Source organism: Lathamus discolor, chromosome 6 (genome assembly GCF_037157495.1).
Source record: "Lathamus discolor isolate bLatDis1 chromosome 6, bLatDis1.hap1, whole genome shotgun sequence".
NCBI lineage: Eukaryota > Metazoa > Chordata > Aves > Psittaciformes > Psittacidae > Lathamus > Lathamus discolor.
In genome coordinates this window covers 59,710,864-59,734,668 of record NC_088889.1, presented here as the reverse complement: position 1 = coordinate 59,734,668, position 23,805 = coordinate 59,710,864, and the positions used below count along the sequence as shown (strand labels likewise).

The 23,805-nt window shown below is 39.9% G+C and overlaps 1 protein-coding gene across 12 annotated transcripts in view; it reads left to right on the top strand.

Moving 5' to 3' along the window:
• GALNT18 (polypeptide N-acetylgalactosaminyltransferase 18) overlaps positions 1-23,805 on the top strand; it is a 261,201-nt gene that overhangs the window by 95,263 nt on the left and 142,133 nt on the right. For all 12 annotated transcript variants that reach the window (XR_010613540.1, XR_010613539.1, XR_010613541.1 and 9 more), the window contains one exon: positions 16,297-16,489. Coding sequence is in view for 9 of the 12 variants with exons in the window: in XM_065683059.1 (XP_065539131.1) it covers positions 16,297-16,489 (193 nt within the window). In the remaining 3 variants the exon portion in view is untranslated. The remainder of the gene's footprint in view (positions 1-16,296; positions 16,490-23,805) is intronic.

Here is a 23,805-nt window from a genome sequence, read left to right as displayed (position 1 = left end):
AGACATGATTAATTTAAGTTACAGCAATAAGAATATGGTGCACTTCAGTAGCATGTCTAGTTGTGATTTTCGTCAGTGTTTCTACAGTAAGTAGGTTTGTACCGTATTGGTGATAAGCCTAATTGGAAAACAGGTTTTCTGCAGAAATACTTTGGCTAACTTGGTGAGTAACAGTAGTTTTTGGTAACTGACTTGGTAAGATGTATTTTGGAGGTGCTGTGTAGTAGGCACAGTACTCATTTGCCCTGGCTTAAATTGGGGTGCAGAACTAGTGAGCACCATTAAAACAACCAGAACAGTTCCTATCAGAGTCTCAATTTTCACCTTGGACAAAGTGAACAGCTGTTTGTTAATTAAGAGATTAATATTTAATTTACAATTGTATTTCCCTTCAGGATGTATGATACCCAGGGTCATTAGAAGGAAAAAGTAGAAAATTCTTCCGTAATTTCAAAATGTATGCCCACTAAGGGGTAGGTTTTTTTCCGTCATCCTTTTTGCTTCGCGGGATTACCAGAAATTGATCTACAGATGTGGCGTGAGGACAGGAAGAAAACAGACATGGCTGAATTTTGGCAAATTCTAACTTTGTTTTATGTTGCACGAAGGTAACAAAGATTTCAGAAGATATTTTGAAGAAGTTATTTCTAAGAACTTAAGTTCTTCTGTGATACTTAAGTTCTTCTGTGTGGATTTAGCACATTAACAAGAGACTGATTTGTGAATTTCAACCCTTCTTGATAACACTGCTCACACTAAAGTCATAGTGGATCTAGAAGGAAATCTGTAGTCCTATGATGAGAAACTGATCATAAAGTACCCATTATATCTTGCATAATAAATTGAATTTAACTTGGGTTTTGTTTAGTTTCCTTTTTTTTGGCAGCAATTTCAGTTTTTCTTGGCTTCCTCATCTTTTTACTGTTGCTTTTTATGTCACTTTTAAACCAAGTTTCTAGCACCAGATTTGATTTATCCTCTAATCTAGCTGTATTTTATTTATTTATTTATTTTTATATATTTATATATACATATTTACTTTTTTTTTTAATTCTGGCAGTGTTGTGATGACTGAAAAAAACATAAACCAAACCCAAACTAAAAATAACCAACCACCCCCATATGTCCTTACTTTCTAGTGTAAATGGTAGTGGAATTTGTCTGTCACTTTATAGCCACCAACACCTGTCTAAGAAGCTCCTTGTATATTCTAAGCTTTTAGATCTCTTCCAACAGAAATGATCATGTCACTGCACCTTTCCCCCTGCTGATGATACAGCATGGTGTAATGATCATTCATGATGTTCTCCCTGAACTGGAGAGCACTGGGGAGGTAGCCTCTTCCATAGTTTCTTGTTGTTTTTGTTTTTTTTTTTTTTTTTTGATATATTTGTCAAATTTTAGAAATATTTCTGTAAATGCAGCAAAAAATTCCAATTTTGCTACTGGAGCAGAACCCCACAGAACTGACATAGGTCAAACACTGCCAGTCTTCCCAGGACTGCAAAGGAAATGTAGAATGTTTTAAGTTTTAAAGCTATTTTATCTGCAGTTTTTAAAATAATACAGGAAAGATAAAAAACCAAACCCTTAGGTATTAGATATTTCTCAGAGTTCACTGAGAACAGTAAACAAACCAAAATATTTGATGGGTATAGTCTAGAAAATCCTCTTTGCCTTCTGTTTATGCAGACTGCTGGTTGTCTGTGTGACTTGCTGTCTTCTTCTAGCATGTTTTTGACTTGCTGTTCTTTTTCCAAAACTAAGTTAAACGGTAAGTATAGTCTTACAGCATTTACCAAATACCGGTTAAACCTGGGAACTTTGTTTGATTGCATTCTCTTTACTTTTTCTTGCTGTTTCAAGGAGAATTCATGACATCTTGACAGTCTCACTTTATTATTGCTATTAACATTAGCACAAATCATCTTCTTTATATCAAAGATGTGTGTGTAATTTGTCATTCATGTTTTTCTGCCAGAAGGAGATGCTCCATTATGCTTAGTTTACTTTTTCTATTGCAGTGTAGTTTTCAGAAATCTTCCTGCTACTGCATTTGTGTGTGGTGCTTTAAGCACAGAAAGACCAATGGTAAATGGGGATGGAAGATGCTTTTACAGAGGTACACATGGGCTCTTCTTCAAAGCTGCTTTATTCTTCAGATTTTTTCAGGTTTTATTTAAAACTGAAGATCATCTCTGTCTTTTGGGGTAGCTTAGAAAAAATTCTTGAAAGTCTGAACTAGCTCTAGGCATGTACAATTGCATCTGCAAGTGTTCAAAAAGTGCTTTTGAAACAGGAGCTCTGTCAAGCGCAGGCATACTTTTCAAACTGGGTGTTTACTGAGGTGCCAGTGATATACTTTGGAAGTGGTCAAACAGCTTACAACATTAACCTAACACTGAAAGCATTAATGAAAAGTGGAAAAGCTGTCTTGAGCAGGGGAGCTGCCTCTCTCTAAAATGTTTATGTTTGTGAAGAAGGAGCCAAAACAAAATTCCTCAGAGCACTGAATGGAAATTGGTGAAGGAGAACTAATCTGAGGAAGCTCGGTACAGCGAGGTAAGCAGAGAAAATCTCATTTTTTGTGATTACTGAAAGAGGAAGCCTATTTTTGTGCTTTGACTTCGGTGATTATAGAAGAGAGCTAGTTCCTGTTTCCTAATGTGAACTTTACTTTTGGTGTGACTACTCAGTTTTGTATAAGAGTAAAAGCTGTGCACATGACTAATTAGCGTCACAGCCTGACAGCTCTTGGCAAAATCAAGTGTTCAAAATAGTTAAGTGCTCTCGGGTTTACTTCAGGTGACATAGATTTGGATTTATGATACAAAGCACATTGAGCTTTTAAATCCTCTCAGCTGCACAGATACAAACTCCACTAATCCCAGAGAAAAATGTGGTCTGCTATGCCTTAAATGCAGATGAGATTCCTTTTTTAGTAAGCACGTAAGCAGATGCCTAAATTTAGCAACATATGCAGTTACAATTAGTGGAATATTCTGAATCTTTTTATCTCCTTTCTTGCACTGGAACTCCCTGTGCTGTGTCCTTGAGAGTTCTCTGACCCTAAGACTTAACTGTGGAACCTGGCTTATTCTGTTGCCTTTGCAGAGTGCTCTTCATATATAGATTTTGTTGACTGTACATCTGTATGTACCCTTTGAGCTTGCTTTGCAAACCTTCTCATACTCGCTTAGAGCTGAGGAATGCCAGTGCTTAGTATGTTCAAGTTTTTATTCAACTGTGATGAAACGAGCATGTAATGAACAAATATTTTCATTATTTTAGTAACTGTCCTGTGAGGTTGGGTACTAATAGGGGAGAGGAGGCAGGAGGAGGCTGGAAGTTAGCCTGAAATGGCCACTTCTTTCTCTACCTCCCTGCCCACTAAAGGCCTGGGAGTCAAGCTGAAGGTCTGTGTGGTTGCTATTGCTTTCCCTCCTTTTCAAAATCCACTGCTCTCCTTTCTCTCAGAGAACTTCTCTGCTCACTCTTCTGGTATGCTGGGAAGAGGAGAGGAAAAGAAAGCCAGGATGGGTCAGCTCAGGAAGCTAGAGGAGAGTCTTGGGCAGGAGCAATAATTGCAGTAGCTTGTCACTATGCAAAGGGCCATGGGTGGAGGAAGTCATCTCTTTCCTTTTGAATAGGTGAAGTAGGTGATCTGCCAGCCCATGCAGCTACCCACCCTGCTTCGATTTAAGCTTTCCTTAAACCATGGTAATTAAACAAAACAAACCAACCAACAAACCCCCAGACCACAAGAGTTATTTGTTTATCATCTAAACTTTGTTAGTTCTTGTCCTGGTTTGAGCAGCAGCAGTCAGTTTTCTCCTTCTTAGGAGCTAGTACAGTGCTGTGCTTTGATCTTTTGGCCTGGGAACAGTGCTGATAACGCCGATGCTTTCAGTTGCTGCTCGAATGTTTGGTCTGGCCAAGGACTTTCTGAGCCTCATGCTCTGCCAGGGAGGAGGGGAGGCCAGGAGGAAGGAGAGACAGGACACCTGACCCAAGGTATTCCATACCACAGCACGTCATGCCCAGGATGTAACGGAGGGTGACCCGGAAGGGGGGTAGAGGGACTACAGGGTTGGACGAGGTATCGGTCGGTGCTCGGCTGGGGGGAGTGGGGCGAGTTATCGGTGGGCTGGTGTTGAGGTGTTGTATTCTTTCCTCTTGTTATTTCCTTTATCATTATTATTATTGGTGGTAGCAGTAGTGATTTGTGTTATACCTTAGTTACTAAACTGTTCTTATCTCAACCCGTGGGAGTTGCATTCTTTTCGATTCTCCTCTCCGTCCCTCCAGGAGCAGGGGGAGGGCAAGAAGTGGGGAGAGTGAGTGGACGAGGTTTGTGGTTGGGTTTAAACCACGACAGTTCTAAATACAAAATAAGATGGATTTTAAAACAGCCTTTACACTTGTTAACAGTTCTACCATGACTAATAAAATTCCATATTGGCAAAATGCATTTCTTTTGTTTGATGGAAATGAAGTTTTACAATGTGTGGTAACGGAGCAAAGCAAGTTGGGAAAACCTGAAATGGCATTCAGTGCCAGTGTGGAGGACTTTTGGCATGGAGATTTTGTGTTGGAATTTGCACAGCGCATTACGTGAACACCATGTCAGCTATTCAACAAACACTGAAAGAAGTTGGAGAAACAAAATTTATATAATATAGCAGGCCTCAACACCCATCATTTGACCCAGAAGAAATAGTTGCATATATTAAAAGTGAAGTATCTACAGAATCTAAACACCACCTTTGAAATGAGGTTTTTAGAGGGCCCTCTGTCCATTTCTCACTCCTCCTACAGTGGTCAGTGATGACATTTGCACTTATCTTCTGTGACCGTGGTGATTGCAGAAAAGATGCAAAACCCCTTCCTCAGTACTGTATGAGAGATCCTCTTCCATCCAGTGTCAAACATGGTGTGCATTTTGAGCAAAAATCCTTATAGCTTTAGTCCAATGACCAGTGTTTAGTTACTGGTCTTACTGGTCTTCCCTGAGAATGTATTCATTAATCCTATCTGGCTCCTGTTTAAACTGAAGTAAATCTCTGAATTAAACAAAAAACAAAAAAAACCCCAAACAAACAAAAACAACAAAAAAAAAACCACACAAAAAAAAATCACAAAGAAAAAAACAACAGAACTGAATTTCCGCAGTAATTCATTTTTTTTTTACTTCCATATACAAATAAAAAATGCTTGTAAATGCAGTAGTAAATTCCATAATGCTAGGCTTTCCATAAGTCATCTGTGACTCCATTTTTTTTTTTCTAAGATAATAGGGAATGAGGAAAGTAGTTTTTAGAAATTCAGCTGTGTTCCTGAGCACCAAGTAGACTCTGTTTCTGGCACCTCTGTTTCCTGCATGCAAAACTGGTCTCTCATCTGTGAATTCCTGTTGTCTTCTACTCTTGCCTGGAAAAATACGCAGTGTAACCAATGTAGCTAATGACAAACTGTTTGGCAAGCATGAGGCTGTACCCACAGAATTTGTTTGTTCAAGTCCTCCTGAAGGCACCAAAGTCAGTGGAACTTCTGTGTGAAGTTACTCAACATTTCACTGTTCTATAAAATTGGGTTTATTTGTACACTCTTTTTGTTTGTGCAGTGCTCACTGTAATATAATTTAATAGGAATTTTGCAGAATATTATCAAAGGTGACTTTAAAAAGTGGCTATCATGCATGATAGCATGCTGTGTTTTTTGTCCAGGACAAGAAACATGCTAGGCCAGTACCATGGGCTGCATCAAAAGGAGTGTGACCAGCAGGTCCAAGGAGGTGATCCTGCCCCTCTACTCTGCTCTTGTGAGACCTCGCCTGGAGTATTGTGTGCAGTTCTGGTGTCCTCAACATAAAAAGGACATGGAACTGTTGGAACAAGTCCAGAGGAGGGCCACGAGGATGATCAGGGGACTGGAGCACCTCCCGTATGAAGACAGGCTGAGGAAGTTGGGGCTGTTCAGCCTGGAGAAGAGAAGGCTGCATGGAGACCTCATAGCAGCCTTCCAGTGTCTGAAGGGGGCCTGTAGGGATGCTGGGGAGGGACTCTTCATCAGGGACTGTAGTGACAGGACAAGGGGTAACGGGTTAAAACTTAAACAGGGGAAGTTTAGATTGGATATAAGGAGGAAATTCTTTCCTGTTAGGGTGGTGAGACACTGGAATGGGTTGCCCAGGGAGGTTGCGAGTGCTCCATCCCTGGCAGTGTTCAAGGCCAGGTTGGATGAAGCCTTGTGTGGGACGTTTTAGTGTGAGGTGTCCCTGCCCATGGCAGGGGGGTTGGAACTAGATGATCTTGAGGTCCTTTCCAACCCTAACTATTCTATGATTCTATGATTGTCTCTCACAAAGCAGCATGTATCAGAGATGATGAGCTTAAACTGGTTTAGCACTTCAGCTGACAATCTGATCTAATCGGCTTTGGGGGGGGGGGTTTATTCCTCCTAACCAGAACCATGACTTGGAACAAGACTGTCATGCTGCCTATTGGAAAAATTAGATTGGTAATTGTGCCCATCTCATTTTGTGGCAGTTGCACTGAAGTTTGTAATGTTGAGATCTGTGTATCACAAACTGAAATGAAGTTGCCAATTTAGTTTTCAGGCAGTTTTTGGCAGATTATTATTGTATCATTACACTATTATTAAAAAAGTTGTTACATGCTTGCCTTCTGGTTAAATTTTAATTAGTGTTTTAAGTACAGAACCTTTTGAAATGATAAAAAAAAATAACTTTTGCAGTTTTAAAATGTCTTTCTTGTAATGAAGACAACAATAGTCCTTTAATTGATAGTGAATGAATAATTCTGTCCACCGTTTATCTTGTAGTAATTAAACAGTTGTAGATTATGCATTAGGTATAATGTAGGTTTAAATGAATGGATGCCTTTAAAAAAATCTGCTTCCCAAGTATGGGGAATGCAGAGAGGTATTGCTCTGGGCAATCTTGAAAATGTGTTTTAGAAAGTCTGAATGTCTTGATACTCTTTAGTCTTCAATATTCTTACAGTGCATTTTTTGAAAATCAGCCTTTTACCCATTTGAGAAGACAAAATTGGTCTCTGTCAAAATACTGGTGTCAATGGACACAGAAAGCCTTAAAAGTGCAGTATTGGTACCTGTCAGAGAGCTCTATGCCTTCATCTGGTAAATGGTTTGAGAGGGAATGGGTTGTACTTTGAAATATATCTTTTCTTTGATAATCTCTTTCCAGTAAGTTAAAAGCTTTACCCTAATATCAGATTGTCCAGGCTTGTAGTAACTTTATGTTAACTTTGCCAGAATGATGCAGGGACCTGTCTAGCCTGATTTATATCCATGGCACAATCATGGCTAGAGGGGAATTTAATAGGCTGGTAGTGAGAAGAGGTCTTTTGAATCAACAATGGCCAGGATTTACAGCGTTTTCAGATCAGAATAGGCTAGTTCTAGTGTATACAGGAGAAATATGGAGTCCTTACCAAGACCTTGTTCCTATAAACTGTTGTTTGTGTACACCCACACAATATAGCTTAGCGTTTGTTTGATGACAGAATAGTAATTTTATTTTTCTCCTATGCGTTTTCTTACCCTTAGGAGATAACCATTGTAATAGAGTTTGCTGGTTAATTAGCAGTTTGGCACCTGCAGTTCTGAGAGGTCTTTAACAGCTTCTGAGGAGGTCCTAAAAATTTCAGATTTTTCTTAACAGACACATTTTCCTGTTTCCTCCACTGCCCTCTAGCGCTGAGCATGTTTTGCTAGAGTCATCTTCAAACATCTTTCTTCAGTGTACAGTAATTGTTGTGCAGTGACTTTACAGGAGCTGTTAGGTTATCAAAGTCTGCCAAGACAGGAACCTTCCAACATGAACGTTTAAGTTTTTGGGGTGAACATACATATATATGATGTAGAACAGGTCAGATTTGGTACAAATGAGACAAACATCCAGTTGTCAAAGCCCCAAAGCTGCTTATATTTGTGGCCTGACATCTCCACTAATCAACAGCCCAATAAAATGAAGTTCAGGACACATAGCCTAGGTAAGTAGAAGGTCTTGCAGTGTTCTGTACTGGTGACTTGCAGCTTTCCGTCTTCCCCTGTCTCCTCCCTGAGAGAAGCATCTGGATCTCTTACGTTTGCAAGTGCCTTGATCCTGAGCAAAGTGAAGCCGAGTCTTAGGTGGCTCTTCAGAAGAAGTGAGCTGCCTTCTGGCATTTTCATGAGTGAAATTGTCACTACATTGACTCACATTCTGTTGCTATTCTACCTGTGTTACTTCAAAAACAAACTTGCCATACCCAGGTTGTCTGTCTGCTGTGTTAGAGCTTGAATTACTGTCACTGGCTTTCAGTGAGTACATGTTAGCATCCGTTTTTCAGTCTCTTGCAATATGTTAGCTCATTCCATTATTTCAGATCTGAGAAGACTTGGCAATACAAACTTCTTAATTTGAATTCAAAGATGTCATGGATCTTTTGACCACTAAACAAATAGTATACCCTGATATTTCTGGTTACAAGTCCTTGAAAGGAAATGACAAATCAGTACATTATTAAAAATGCATTGCGTAACTTAATCATTTTATAAGCATATATTTGATAAATAGTTAGCTTCCCGCAGTCTGGTGTAGTGAACGGTTAATGGGAAATCTGTCTAATACGAATACAGGGGAAAACGCTCGGGAGGCAGGTGGCACCCCTGCCCTGGGGAGCTGTTCCAGCTTTCTGCACTGTGTTCTGTGTGCTGGTGTCAGTGTGGCTACGGGGGAGACCCAGTTGAATCTGTCCCAGGTTTCCCTAGAGCCCAGCATTGCAGGATGGCCCAGTTGTCCAAAAATGAAAAAGGAAAAAAAAAACAAAGCACTTTGGTATGGATGTAAATCTGGGTAAAGATCCAAACATCTCTCTTGGGCTCTTAGTTTATATCTACTTGTATCATTCATATAGAGAAAATACAGTCTAACGTTTATGTTTTTAGAACTTGTAAGTCATTTCAACAAGAGAAGGGGTTTCTGCTAAGCAGCAGAACCAAACTGAATTTCCACACACAATAAGCATGGGATTGTTTTTCAGAAAAGTCAGATTTCTCCAAGAGACTTTATTTTTTAGAAACAATTGTAAATGAATGTTAGCAGCACTCTAGTAACTTAACCATTGTGTGTGTGCATTGGCTGCTTTAAAATGCAGTAGTGGTGACATCAATAATAAATCTTGTTTTAATCTTTCAAATATCAAAATTTTTTTGGTAGAGTTTTTGGCATTTGGTGGCATGGTTTAGTGTGGCATGATTTAGTGTGAGGTGTCCCTGCCCATGGCAGGGGGGTTGGAACTAGGTGATCTTAAGGTCCTTTCCAACCCTAACTATGATTCTATGATTCATTTCCTTCTTTGTGTGCTGTTGTATACATTTTAATCTTTAACGTTCTGTACTGATTGTATACTATTCTTAGTGTGTCATGGCTTCCTGACAGCTTTTCATGAAAGAATCACTTGCTGGGGGGTTGGTTTTTTCCTATTCCCTGTCTGTCTCATCTGCCCAGTGTTGACACTAACTATGGAGTGTGCTGGAATATGCAAAGACGAGAAACTCAGTTGAGCCCTCTCAGTGTGTTTTGGATGTAGTTTGGATTAGACTTTTTTCAAGATTAGGGCTTCACTGCTCTTCGTACTCTGTACAGACAAACTCTGACAGGCTCTGTCAGTCTCTGAGGAACCCTGGCAAATTCAGTATGACTTAGCTGTAGATAAGCAGCAGTAGCAGAACTTAACCCACTTAGATATTTCATATTTTTTTTAGGTACATTTCTGCGAAAGTCAATTCTTTGGGAACACAATTAGACTCTGACAAGGGGAATTAACTTATCTTCAATAATCAAAACAGTAAAATTCATTTTTCAGCACAGAACAATATTGATGTTGACAACTTGTCAACAGTACTGTGATTTTTTGGGGGGGTGAGAGAATAAGTAAAACAACTTTTCTTAAGGAAGCTCTGTCTGTTAACTGTAACTGTTGATTTTCGTCTTCTGAGTATATTTTTCCCCATGGCTGATGCAGTGTTGTGTCTTGGTGAGCTGCTTCTGCCAGTGCTTGTTGGTATTTCATCAGGCTGTACAAACAAGGAGGTGATGTTTTCATTTCAGAGGTTCATTCATCTGATAGAGGATTTATAACAGTGTCCTGCATGAGGTCAGCCTTCCAGGACAGGAATTGTCAGACTAAGGATGCTGATAATGTGTTTGCGTTAATTACAATAGGCTTTGTAAGTGGGATCTTCCTCTGTGTATCTTCTTGCTTGACAAAGCTTAGATAAAATTTCATGCTTCTAAAAATTCTGTCAAGATTCTGTGACCTAATGCAAGTCTGGGATTTTTGCCTGTTGCATAGAATAACCTCTGGAGAGAGGGTATAGAGGGTATGGATTGGCTAGTAGATGAAAACCATGTGAGCTTTCCACAGAAAGCTAAAATGGTATGGCCTGCAGGAAATCAAATGTAGATTTTTGAGTACTGTTTGTAGAAGTGGTTAATAACAGCTAAGGAGGCTGCTCTGATATGATTAAACTTTAACAAGATAGACATGTGAAAATGTAAATCAGAACAGAGTCAATTTAGAATTGGTCATAAACTGAATAAAAGTTATGCAATGTACAGCATAGGAAAATAAATAAGAGAAATAATAAATAAAAATTGTATATAAAAGTGGAAATAGAATAGAAAATACCAGAAAAGAAAGGGATGGAAAGGACATTAAGATCATCTAGTTCCAACCCCCCTGCCATGGGCAGGGACACCTCACACTAAACCATCTCACCCAAGGCTCTGTCCAACCTGGCCTTGAACACCACCAGGGATGGAGCACTCACAACCTCCCTGGGCAGGCCATGCCAGAGTCTCACCACCCTTACAGTAAAGAACTTCCTCCTTATATCCAATCTAAACTTCCCCTGTTTAAGTTTTAACCCATTACCCCTTGTCCTGTCACTACAGTCCCTAATGAAGAGTCCCTCCCCAGCATCCCTATAGGCCCCCTTCAGATACTGGAAGGCTGCTATGAGGTCTCCACACAGCCTTCTCTTCTCCAGGCTGAACAGCCCCAACTTTCTCAGCCTGTCTTCATACGGGAGGTGCTCCAGTCCCCTGATCATCCTCGTGGCCCTCCTCTGGACTTGTTCCAGCAGTTCCATGTCCTTTTTATGTTGAGGACACCAGAACTGCACACAATACTCCAGGTGAGGTCTCACAAGAGCAGAGTAGAGGGGCAGGATCACCTCCTTTGACCTGCTGGTCACGCTCCTTTTGATGCAGCCCAGGATACGGTTGGCTTTCTGGGCTGCAAGCGCACACTGAAGCCGGCTCATGTTAAGTTTCCCATGGATCAAAACCTCAAAGTCCTTCTCCTCAGGGCTGCTCTCAATCTCTTCGCTGCCCAACCTGTAGCTGTGCCTGGGATTGCTCCGACCCAGGTGTAGGAACTTGCACTTGTCATGGTTGAACTTCATAAGGCTGGCATCAGCCCACCTCACAAGCATGTCAAGGTCCCTCTGGATGGCATCCCTTCCCTCCAGCATATCAACCGGACCACACAGCTCAGGGTCATCGGCAAACTTGCTGAGGGCGCACTCAATCCCACTGTCCATGTCAGCGACAAAGATGTTGAACAAGACCGGTCCCAGCACTGATCCCTGAGGGACACCACTCGTTACCAGTCTCCAGCCAAACATTGAGCCATTGACCACAAGTCTTTGCATGTGGCCATCCAGCCAGTTCTTTATCCACCGAGTGGTCCATCCATCAAATTGATGTCTCTCCAATTTAGAGACAAGAATGTCATGTGGGACAGTGTTGAATGCTTTGCACAAGTCCAGGTAGATGACATCAACTGCTCTACCCCGTCCATCAGTTCCGTAGCCCCATCATAGAAGGTCACCAAATTGGTCAGGTAGAATTTCTCCTTAGTGAAGTCGTGCTGGCTGTTGCCAAGCACCTTGTTGACAGCTTTTCCTGAATTTCTTACTGTCTGATCAAGCTTTTTATCTTTGAGTGCCAGTTGTATGAGTTGCCTTACAAAAACTGGCTGAGGCAAGTGTGCATTGACAAAAACTTAAAGTTAGTGTAGGTTATAAGTAGATAACAAAGGAAGGAAGGGAGAGGCAGGAAAGGGATACACTGGTACGCTGCCGCACCTGAGCTCAGTAACTGTATAACTTTGGATGGAATTGAGACTGTCTTGTCTTTTCTTGTTGCTTCTAACACATTGCTTGTCTGCAGTTTCTTACTAATAATAAGGAGAGACACCTTGTTGTCTGTTTGTTTGCTGCTTGGTTGTACAGCCTCTGAAGAAAGCACATATTTATTGCCGATTAACGTAAAAATTTAATAATTAACTTGTTTATATTTGAAAACAAAGATAACATGGGACGCCTCCTCCTCTCCCGACGTGGGTCTTCTCATTTCTTTGTTTGCTGTGTTCTCTTTGCTGCTCCCCTGTACCCTTGTTACCCCATCCTTGTCATTTTTTGCCCTTTCTTAAATATTTTTCCCCAGAAGTGCCGCCAGTTTCCTTGATGGGCTCAGCTTTGGCCCACAGTGAATCTGTTGTGGAAGTAGCTATGTCTGGCACAGGGCAGCACCTGACCTTTTCCCAGAGAGGCCACTCCTGCAGTCCCTTTGCTACCAAACCTTGTTATTTGTACCCAGTACACTAGAAAAGACTATTGAAAACAGTGCGTGTGTGTTCAATTACAAGGACAGTGTTAATGCAAGTTAAGTCAAGCTTCAATTACCAATAAGAATACGTCTTCTTACTAGGAGGGAACTGGTTTTGTGTCACGTACAACCTGGGTTTCAGCAGTTTCTTCTGATTTGGTGTCTCTGACTTTGTATATTGAGCCATAGGAAGAGAAGAGTGAGTTTCTGTCTTAGAGGCTGGTCAGTGAGATTAGGTGAAGCAATAGATTTTACAGTAAGATTAATCGCATAACTATCTGCATAGCTAATCTGGAAAGCATGAGCTAAAGACATGCAAATGGTTTTGGAAAACAAGCTATGAGGTTATTTGACTCAGGTAAACAGTGTGGGATGAGCCAGTGTGCTGATGCCATGAACAACCAGTCGTCTGGAAGGAAGATTTCTCAGCCCAGGTGTATAGCCAGCTGACATCTGTGTAATTTATCTCTGGTACCAATCAATTTAATGGCAGAGTGTCCGACTGCCAAGAGTTGATATCAGGCTAATGTCTGTGTACAGTGCTGCTCTTTGCATGGTATGAAAAGTTCATGTAGAGGAGACCACATGTTAATATTTGCAGCAATGTGCTGTGCATGGTAAGCTTTCTTTCCACAGGAAGAATCAAACTGATCTTTCCTTTTTAGTAATAAATGTGATAAATGTGTCTACCTTTGTATTGCTTCAGGCAGTACTACTTACTGGTTCACCTTTGAGCCTTAGCTTCCCATGATCATTCTGTGCTTGTGGAAGCAAGGTGTAAGAACTGGCTGTGAAATTCAGGCAAAGATCTGTTTACAGAGACTAAGGTATCAAATATGCTTGTTTACTTGTTGAAAAGCAGCCGATAGTTTTCTAATAATTGGGTTTATTTCTTGTGAGAGACTGGCTCAATGAAGTCATTTCCCCAAAGGGTTTTCAACCAAATAAAGAGAGGAAAGACTTTGTCATAAGAGATGCATGCCTAATTCAATTGATTTGAATTGTAATTGGAAGTTCTTGCTAATGCTTTTTTCCTGTAGAATTACATTGAAATAGCATGTTTGCTTGGTATACAAAAAATGGATGCACTTGGCAAATGGTTCATTAGAGCTTGTAAACTAAATTCACTGATACCTGTTGCTGGAAAATCTCAGTCTTACAGATACAACCTAGATTACTGGGTGCTTTTCAATCAGAAACCAGCAAGAGATTCATAGATCATCACCACCTGCAAAATCATTAGATAAAATTCAATAGATGTCTGTATGAGTCTGTGAAGGCTGTTGTTTCTGGGATGGCTCATCATCCATGGAAAATTATCCTTGAAACTGCCTGTAGTTACAAAAGCGTATGCATTCACTATTCTTACCCCGATTCTTGTTCTTATTCAGTTGTCTTCATGCATTGGTTTCTGTTTGCACATGTATGGATCCTACAGTCTTCTGTTGTAAGTGTAATAATAAATATAGAAGTTAAAACCTTCAGGGAAAGTGTGCTTGATTTGGAGAAATCCGGATTAAGATAGCACGTAACAGATTGAACAAATACCTTTATACTTTTCTTGATTAGCATGAATGTGCATGTTCTTGAAAAGTGCTGAGCAATGTTAATTTCCACTGGCCAGGATCAGGAATGTATCTGATCTAAATATTTCTTATGATGTGAAGAAACTTTGTGAGATTATTTGTGTAATTTCAGATTGGTTTTGTGGAGATCATGTAATTGACAAACAACAGAGATACCTGTGACTTTCCCTGTTGCTGTGATTTTTGGACTGATACTTAAAAGCTATTCTGTCTTTGTCAAGTTAGGACCTTCTAAAATGATCTGAATTTATCAAACTTTCTTAATTTTCTCAATTACAGAGTTGTTTGTGAACTCACAGGCTCCACTCTCTCATTAATCTTTCTGGTAGCAGGACCTGTCAGAATAGTTTCTCTGTTCGACTGAGGGTTTAGCACATCCTTCATCTTTGAAGAACTGGAGCTGATTCCAGAATTCAGGCTGGGATGTAGTACTTGACAAGGGAAGAAGTATTACGTATTTATAGAGGTTGGAATGTAATGCAGGGAAACAAGTGTCATTGGTTTCCTGTCAGTATTGTCAGGGGAAAAAAGGAAAACATCTTGAATGAATCAAACAGTCTTCTTGATTTATGTTTTTTGCATTTGGGTTCTTTTTAGTAAGAGATTAAAGAATGTGCTGCTTCGCATTCTTTGGGAGTCAGGGTTCTGGTGGCATATACTACTATTGTCTTTAGGTATTTCCATGCAGCCAGCTGTCGGGTCTGTGTGAGGGCTGAGGAGGACTTTGGACACAGTTGAAGTTTCTGTCTGTTGGACACATCTGAAGACTTCCCAAAGATTTGCTTTTATTTTCTTAATTTACTATGCGACCAAACAGTTACAGTTTGCGAGTGCAGTTCTTCAGAAATTAGAGGGTTTAGTTAGATGACTAATTGTTAATGGCTGTGGAGGCTTCATAGATAATTAGATACTCTAGTTCATGATGACAGATCAGGGTCAGGTAAGGCATTTAATCTTTTCCTATTATTGTACCGTATATCATAAAGTGTTTACAGAGACAGTTGGTTCCCTGAGTTGGATTGTGTTGTTGACTGTGTAAAGACTGAAGGGCTGCTTGGAGGGGTGAGGCAGTACTGATACGGAGAGCCTTACAAGTAACCTGGAACAGACTTCTTGAGGAACTATGTGTTGAGAATGAATGCTGCGATTTCATTGTACTGGAGCTCTTCTTAAATTAAAGTTCTTCTTAAATTAAATTCTTCTTAAATTGAGTTCTTAAATTAAGTTCTTTTCCTCATGTTCTCTATTTGTTTTAGCAGCCAGAGATGTGACCTTGTGGAACAAAAGCGTCTTATAATGACATATATATTACAAAGTGACGATTCCAGTAACATCATTGCACACAACTAAGTATTGACTAAAAATTCAAATAGACTGGATTGGTAAACTGGACCATAAAATTTATTGTGTGACTGAAACTGATTTGCTATTTAAATTTGGATGCCAAATGCAGTGGATTTTTTTCTCTCTGTTGAATCTGTACTTTCAAAGAACTTACTTTACACACTGACTTTGGCAGACATTATGTGTGTTCAGGTACAAAGTGTACACACTCTGTGTATACAGAGTCTTTTCTCTTCCTTTGTCTTTATTTTTCCGCTTCAAAACTTTAATCTTTTCTAGCAAGGTAACTCAAACTGAAGTTAAATAGTTCATCTTTGTATATAAAACCAAAACAACGTTCTTGTTTTCTGATAAGAATCCTTTTGAAATTTAGTTAATTTAGAATTTTCAGTCCCAGCCTTCAGACTGTGATAAAAAATATTGCTTTTAACGAATTAATTATATTTTTAATATTAAATTTTGAGCCTTAGGTGCTAACAGCTACAGCATTACAAGAAGTATGTGAGGGCATGTTATGTGAAGACTTCCAGGCTGCTGTGAATTGGCAGCTTGTGCTGCTCTGTGTGGTGTTCTCCCTAAAGTTATGCTTTTTAAAGTAATGTGCCCTAGAGCCTGTTGGAATGAATGTCTGAAATTGTTTCTATTTGTCTTTGTCTTTTGTAGAAGCTCCACCAAAACCGGAAGAAAATCCTGCTGAAGCATTCACTGACTCCTCTCTCTTTGCTCACTGGGGCCAGGATCTCAGTCCTGAAAACAGACGTATTGCACTGAAACAATTCCAGTATTATGGCTACAATGCTTACCTGAGTGATCGCTTACCACTGGACAGGCCCTTGCCTGACCTTAGGCCTAACGGGTGAGTCCTGGAGTTCAGCCTAGCATCGTAGGTCCTGAATTGTAGAGTCCGTTAGCTCTTTTTCACCTGGAAGTGTTGTATTGTGTGATCATATAGCAGGTAGGCTACATACAATGGCCAGAACGAGTAATTTCTATCATATGTATGAAAGTTGAAAGTTTCAAATGTCTCCTGAAACACTTGAGTACCTAAATTAAGTCCTCTTAATATTCCACTAAATATCCATTAAAAGTTCCCCAAGATTATTTAGAACTATAATCAATCTACATTTGATAGCAAGTGTTTTATTGCTAAAAGAATAACCTTTTAATGTTCAATTTTGATTTGATCACAAGATCTGACCAAGGAAGAGATAAGAACTGTTCTTTTTGAAAGCCCAGAACTGCCTGATAAAATGGGTAAGAGAGGGAAACCATTTAGCTTTAGTTGTGAAAGGTGCAGTTTAGTCAAGCAGTATGTACCTGCTGAATGCCTGTGGAGCCCCCTTCTCTGGGCTGTTCTCTCCTAGGAAACATGCATGTCAGGCAGGGTAAGTATGTCCACTCTTATTCCACAACGGCTTGGTGAGATGGATGGGACCAAGAGAGTTAGCAATCTTCCCTTCAGTGTATTTGAGGTCTGTTCTGGTAGGACTGTTTGCAGAGAAAGTTAATGCTCAACTTTTTTTCAGCCTTGGTGATCCATCTGATCCTTTGAACAAACAGCAGGTCTGGGGATGGGGAAATGGTTGGAGGGAAAACTTGCAGCCCCTTAAAAAAACACATCATTACAATAAACATGATGAGTACTTAGTGAATTGAACATGTGATCTTACTGTCTTGTTTTAACCAACTGTTTTAATGACTAAAGCAGCAACTGGTGCATTTTGCCATTATATTTTAGAAGTATTTAAGTTGTAGATTTACTGAAATAACAGCTTTAAGGAAATCAAACTCAGCAATTATATTTGTATTCTGGTTAAATCAGTTTAGTACTCTGTGGGACAGTCTCTTTTATTTTTTTGATTGTAAACTAAGTTAGAGGAAAAATAACTTCACTAATGACATCAATGACAGAAATGTTTCTGTTCTTATCTCTCTTTGGAAATGACTCTCCTGAATTATTTCAATCTGAATTTTTTATAACTATAGGATTTAAAAATTAAAAAGACAGAGAAAATGAATGATACTGTAACTGAGAGAAATAAATTAAGGTTGGGATTTTAAAAGAAACTCCAGTTAGAAATTAATCATGATCCTAATTTCAGTGAAATTTTTGATCCTTAGTTAACTATCTGCCAGAAACATGCTAGACATCACAATATGTTTATGGGCACTTGTACAAAGTAATGGCACGGTGATGGTAGCTCGGGAAGATTTTTTTCTTTTCACCCACACCCTTTATTATTGTTCAGGAGCAAGTAGTCTGACATTGAAATATAGTAAATTCTGATATTGAGGGAAATGAAGTGTATTGTCAGATAGTATGCAAACTGTTTGCTGTATCTACAGCACCCTGTGGAGTACGGAGCCACAGGGTATTCTGAAAGTCATGTTGCTGAAAAAAGAATTCCCACTCCTGATATGCAAATTCTCATTTGTGTGAGAGCACATTCATGGCTGTTGTTGGGAAAAAGCCTACTCTGCCAGAGCGTTTTCCACTGTAATAGTAAACTTTTAGGATTTGTAGCACCTCTCTTTAAAGCAAATTGAATTGGTCCGTTCCAGAGTCTACATAGATGTATTTATATTATCCATGGGCAGATCACAGGCTCAAACAGGACAGCATGTGTCGTGGTTTAAGCCCAGCCATAAATCAGACCACGCAGTCTCTGTCTCACTCCCACTCCCCCACCCCCCACTCCCAGAGAGATGGTGAGGAGAATCGAAAGAATGTAACTCCCACGGGTTGAGATAAGAGCAGTCCAGTAACTAAGGTATAACACAAACCACTGCTGCTACCACCAATGATAATAATGATAAGGGAAATAACAAGGGAAAAGAATACAACCGCTCACCACCCGCCGACAGATACCCAATCCGACCGAGCAGTGATCTAGCCCTTCTGGGTAACTGCCCCCAGTTTATATAGTGGCCATGACGTGCTGTGGTATGGAATACCCCTTTGGCTAACTTGAGTCAGGTGTCCTGTCTCTGCTTCCTCCCAGCTTCCCCTCCTCCCTGGCAGAGCCTGAGACTCAGAAAGTCCTTGGTCAGAGTAAACATTACTGAGCAGCAACTAAAAACATCAGTGTTATCAGCGCTGTTCCCAGGCTGAAAGTCAAAAACACAGCACTGCACTAGCTACTAGGAAGGAGAAAAATGACTGCTACTGCTGAGCCCAGGACAGCATGAAAGCCAAGGACAGTTTGGTCTGAAGAGAGCACGCAGCAAGTGGCATGGAAGCCACGTTGATCAGCTTTGCTGGACCTTAGTTAGTTGTGGTATTCCTGTTCTGACTAGAAGTGCAGGAAAGCACAAATGTGACAGAGGTACCACAATAGCTCTGGACAGTTAGCCTACGTCTAGCCAAGATTATTAGCCTAGATTTGGCAGTGGTTCTGCAAGAGTCAGCATGACACTGGAATCCTACCAAAGACTTGTGGTCAGGTAGCTAAAGGAATGGAGTTCGTCTGGGTTTGGCTGTGGTCTATCATCTGTATTTGTACTATCCTGTGAAGTACTGGAAGTTGGAAAGACAACAGAAGGAGATGTGTAACTGAAGTCTAAAGTAATTCATATATTGCTGGCCCCCATTGAGACTGGGAGAATTCATTGATCGGCCAATAGTGTGTGGTGTTAGTAGCCCCTTTTATATCATGCTGGTATGACTCAGCCTTGACCTTCTTTCTTGCCTGTAGTGCTCTGAGAATTCACATCAAAATAACAGAGGAGCTCAGCATTTCTTTGCAAGGTGCTGCAGTGAGAAAGGCCAATCCACATATGTAATGACTGTGTATTATAGCATAGAGGATTTTCTGGGCTTGATATTATCAACGTTTAGTGACATGAGAAAACCACAGGACAAATCAGAGTGCTGAGCAAAACACATGTAGAGGAGAGGGCAAATATTCAACATTGCCCAGTCTTCTGATGTGGGTGGCATGCAGAGGTGGGAGACCACATTTAGTAGTTAGGGCAGTGCACTGTGCCCAGCTCCTGAGCTCTGACTTCTCCAGAAAAAAATGACCATCAGTCAGATGGAAACATCCAGCAGATCGCAGCTGTGTCCAGCTGTGGCAATTGCCACACCTTACATTGGGGCCTTCACATGTTTTACGTACTGCAAAGTGGTTGCTAATGCTCTGTACAGTCATGAGCGCATGTCCTGTGGTAAAATGTTCAAAATTTGATTACTTTTCACTGTGAATATTTGCCCTAGCACAGTGGAGATCCCACACAGTCCAGAATAATCTGTTATAATTACGACTGTAATAAATGATTCACCTGAATATATCAGCCTCTTGAAGTAATTGTCACATCCTGAAGTACTGTTTCTGCAGTACTTAGTAGATAGTGCAGGCAATATGGGGTATTGCTTATACTGTCTCTGGCAAGGCCTCCATTTTTCTGCTGCTGAAGTTGGGTGCTCTGCTGTTTACCACCCTTGCGTTCATCTGTTAGCCCATAACATGTCTACATTGCAGACTAACAAATAACTACTGGCTCTAATGAGCTTGGAAGCATCAAGGAAGGCAGTGTTGCCCTTCCTGTGTGCAGGAACAAGGTAAGACTTCTGTGTTAGTTATAATTCTGTTACACTCATTAAGTAGGGCAGGCACTATGCACAAAGCTTGTCATGAGTGAAATGTTGAACAAGATCAGTCAGAAACACATTATTAGAAGCTAGATTGTTCAGGGATCCTAAAGCTGGGTACCAAATCTCCTGTCAAGTGGATGCCCTTAGGATTCTACTTTGTTGGCTTGTAAGTTTTTGGGGCCTGATCCAGTGTGCTGCAGCACATGTGGGAAAGAGTGATAACATTCTTTGCTTATGTGATGAGAGAGCAGGAGGGTAGTGGAGAACAGTGTGAAGCGGGACCCGAGTGAAGGAACTATTCTGCAGAGTTTTGCTGCTGCATAGCCTGTATGATATTGAAGGAGCTGACCAGTAGGCATAAAGCAACTGTTTCAGTCAGTATAACTGCAGTTAGTCAAACTTTTGCTTAGTAAAACCAGTGTTTGTATGAAGAAACAAAGGCAGGAAGGTGGAGGGGGAAAAGAAGCATTTAAAGCTCAGATGCTTTTTCTTTGGAGATGGCTAAGTAGCTGGGTCAGTGCTCTTTGGCTTCTAGAGAAGTGGAGAGGGGATGTCCTATTTCCTGTGCAGAGAAAGGCTTTGGCAATTTTTTAAGTATTTCTTGTTTCAAAAAGTTCACCAGTTGCAAATTGTATTACTTTGAGGCTCAATTCAGCAAGGGATAATGATAGAAGCCTTGAATTAGCAGCAAAATTAGGTTTGTGATAAATTGAGCACAAACAGCAGGCAGGAAATCCATTGACTGCAAATACAAATACAAGGGAGAAAAATTAAGCGTTGGCTGATTGAGGAGAATGATGTGGTTTAGGTCAAAAGCTGTTTATGTATGTATATCTGTCCATACAGTGTTTTGGTGATATATGCAGTCCTGGAGGCAGTGTTCAAGACATCAGACTTCTATAAACTTGTAGGTTTTCCTTTATTTAAACTGTTGTTAAGAAAAACACGTGATCTCAAATTGTGAGGTTCAGGCTAGGCATTTACATGTTAGCTCTGCTTCTCCCCAAAAGCCAGCTCCTGCTGCCTTGCATTCAATCAACATCTGCTTCCACATGTGTCTTTGAAACACTTCTAATTGGCTGAGGTTATGTTAGTGACTGGTATGTTTCTGTGTTCATTTCTGGCCAAGATCTTTTGTTTCTATTCATGAAAGATAGCATGAATATAGCATGTTGTATTTGGTGTTTCAAAGAAGTCCTTTAAAAAGGGCACAAACCCTTGATACTTTACCTATTGTATTGTTTTGGACAAACATCCTAAAATTACCAAATTTTCAGCTTTCTTGTTAAATACCTCGTGTTTAATTTTGTCATAGTTCCCATTCTCTTTTACTCATCTCAGCTTTGGTTCCTTTTTTATTGTGTCATTTTTTGTTTGCCTTCAAACTGACTCATAGCAGTGGCGTGTACTGCCCCAGTAGCCACCCTCTGTGATTCTCATGTGTGCTTCAGTTTGTCCTGTCTGGATGTATCTTATCTCCTCAGATAGCTGCTCTAGAAGTATTTAATATCAAATCAGCTGCAGCCTTCAAGCTGCTTTAATAATGAAGTACACTTCTTGGTTTTGATCTCGTCCATTGTCTCCTATAACTGAAAGAAGATGTGAGGCAGTAATCTGCACACATTCTCCCGGTTTTAATGTGTTATAACATGTTAATATTCTTTCACTTGGTGTACAGTTATACTAAAGCATACTCAGAATAATCCTTGGCATAATACTGAGAGAGGCTGACAATCTTTGGCCAAATGCCTCTACAGAATTCTCCTCATGTTCGTCCAAAAACTTGTTTTGTTGAAATCATCAACTGCTAGCTTACTGTTCTTATTGCTTTATTCAGAGAAAGATCTTGGGTTTATGTACCAAGGAAAAGATGGATCTTTATTATATTATTTTAGCAATATCAGTAACTTTTATTAAAAGCAGTGGGGAATCAATCTGTTACAATTAAATCTGTTCTGTAAGATGCTTAGGAGACCAAGAACTGATCAATCTTGTGTTACAATCTTGGAACTTATCTGTATAGTTACCAAGTTCCCTGCCTGTTTTCTAATCTTTCTTTATTTCATTTTTTTATTTGTTTTTAGTAATTGGTGCCAAGAGGAAAAAGAAAGTTGTTAATGTTTGCTTATACCTCTATGGTAACTCTATATTCAAATTCCTCACATGATTGTATACCTGCCTTTGCTCTCATGTAATAGAATATGATGACCCACCCCCCCCCCCCCCCAAAAAGATTTCTAGATTTATCTCAGAAATACTGTCTTACTGGTTGTGGTTTTGTAACAATAAATAGTAATCTTCACAGATCAGCAAAAAAGCCCTTTAAATATGTTGCTCAATGCCAGCCTTTTTAGCATATTTCAGTTAACACTTAAGATACTGATAATAATGAAAGGACAAATGAAAAATGACCACCAAATGAAATGATAAACATGCCAGAATGTGACTGATTTTTTATTTTTTTTTTCCCCTCCCATGTTTTGAACTTCCATTTGCCATTCTGGCTGATGAAAAAGTCTTGAAAAAGGTACAATTCTGTTTCTGCTTGTGCTTCTGAGAAATTCTGTTGGAACTAAAGCTCCCTTCTGCATGTGTTCTTAAAGCGATCCTTTAACTGCAAATGTTTCAGTAGTGGGCTTTATTGCACCACTTGTTTTAAAAAAACCAACAACCCATGGATTAGGTGACATAATTTAGTGATTAAAACAAAAGCCATGTTCTGTTGCCGTTGTTGGCTGTGATACCCATGGAACTCTTGGTGAAAGGCTCTCAACAACTGCAGAAAACAATTATTTTGTAATTTATACTCGTATTGGTAGAAGGTCTCAGAGATAAGTTATTAGCATGGGGAATCATTCTCACTCTGTTGTTCTTCCTGCATAGTTACGCTAAACTAATTTTCATGTGACTGGCTGAATTGTCTTATCACAATGCGTGTAGTCCAGAGGAATGTAATTTTCTTGTGGACAAATTTTTCAAAGAAGATTCATAATGTATGCTGTCCTCCATTTACCAGAGTTGTGCTTGAAATAGAGCACCGGGAGTTTCTCTAAATTTCTGGTAACCATGACAACTGTGACTTTCGTGTTAATAGACTGATGTAATTTATTGGAGTAGGTAGCTAGAGGTAATTTTTTAGTTGCATTGGGTTCATACTTGTTAATGTAATTCTAAGTAACGCAATTCTAAGTAATGTAATTCTAATGTAATTCTATTTAGAATTTATATTTAAGAATCACTTGGTCATAATACTGGAATATGCTGTATGCTTTGTGGGTTTGTGTGTTTTTAGTGAGATCCTTACTTTGCAGAGGAGCAGGTAAGGGATCTTGTCAGAGGCCCCTTGATGAGTCCGAGGCAGAGCTGTCCTTGAAATGTGTATGTTGCTGGTTGCCACACAACTGTTCAGTTCTTAGGGCCGAATGGATCTTAAGATTTTGATCCATACAGTTTTCTCCCTTTGACCCCCTTCAGCATGTTCTGTACACATATATACGCACCCCTTCTCTGTACCTATTTCTTATGCATTCCTAGAATTGAGGAATTTTATTCCTTATGAAACTTGACATAAAGACAGA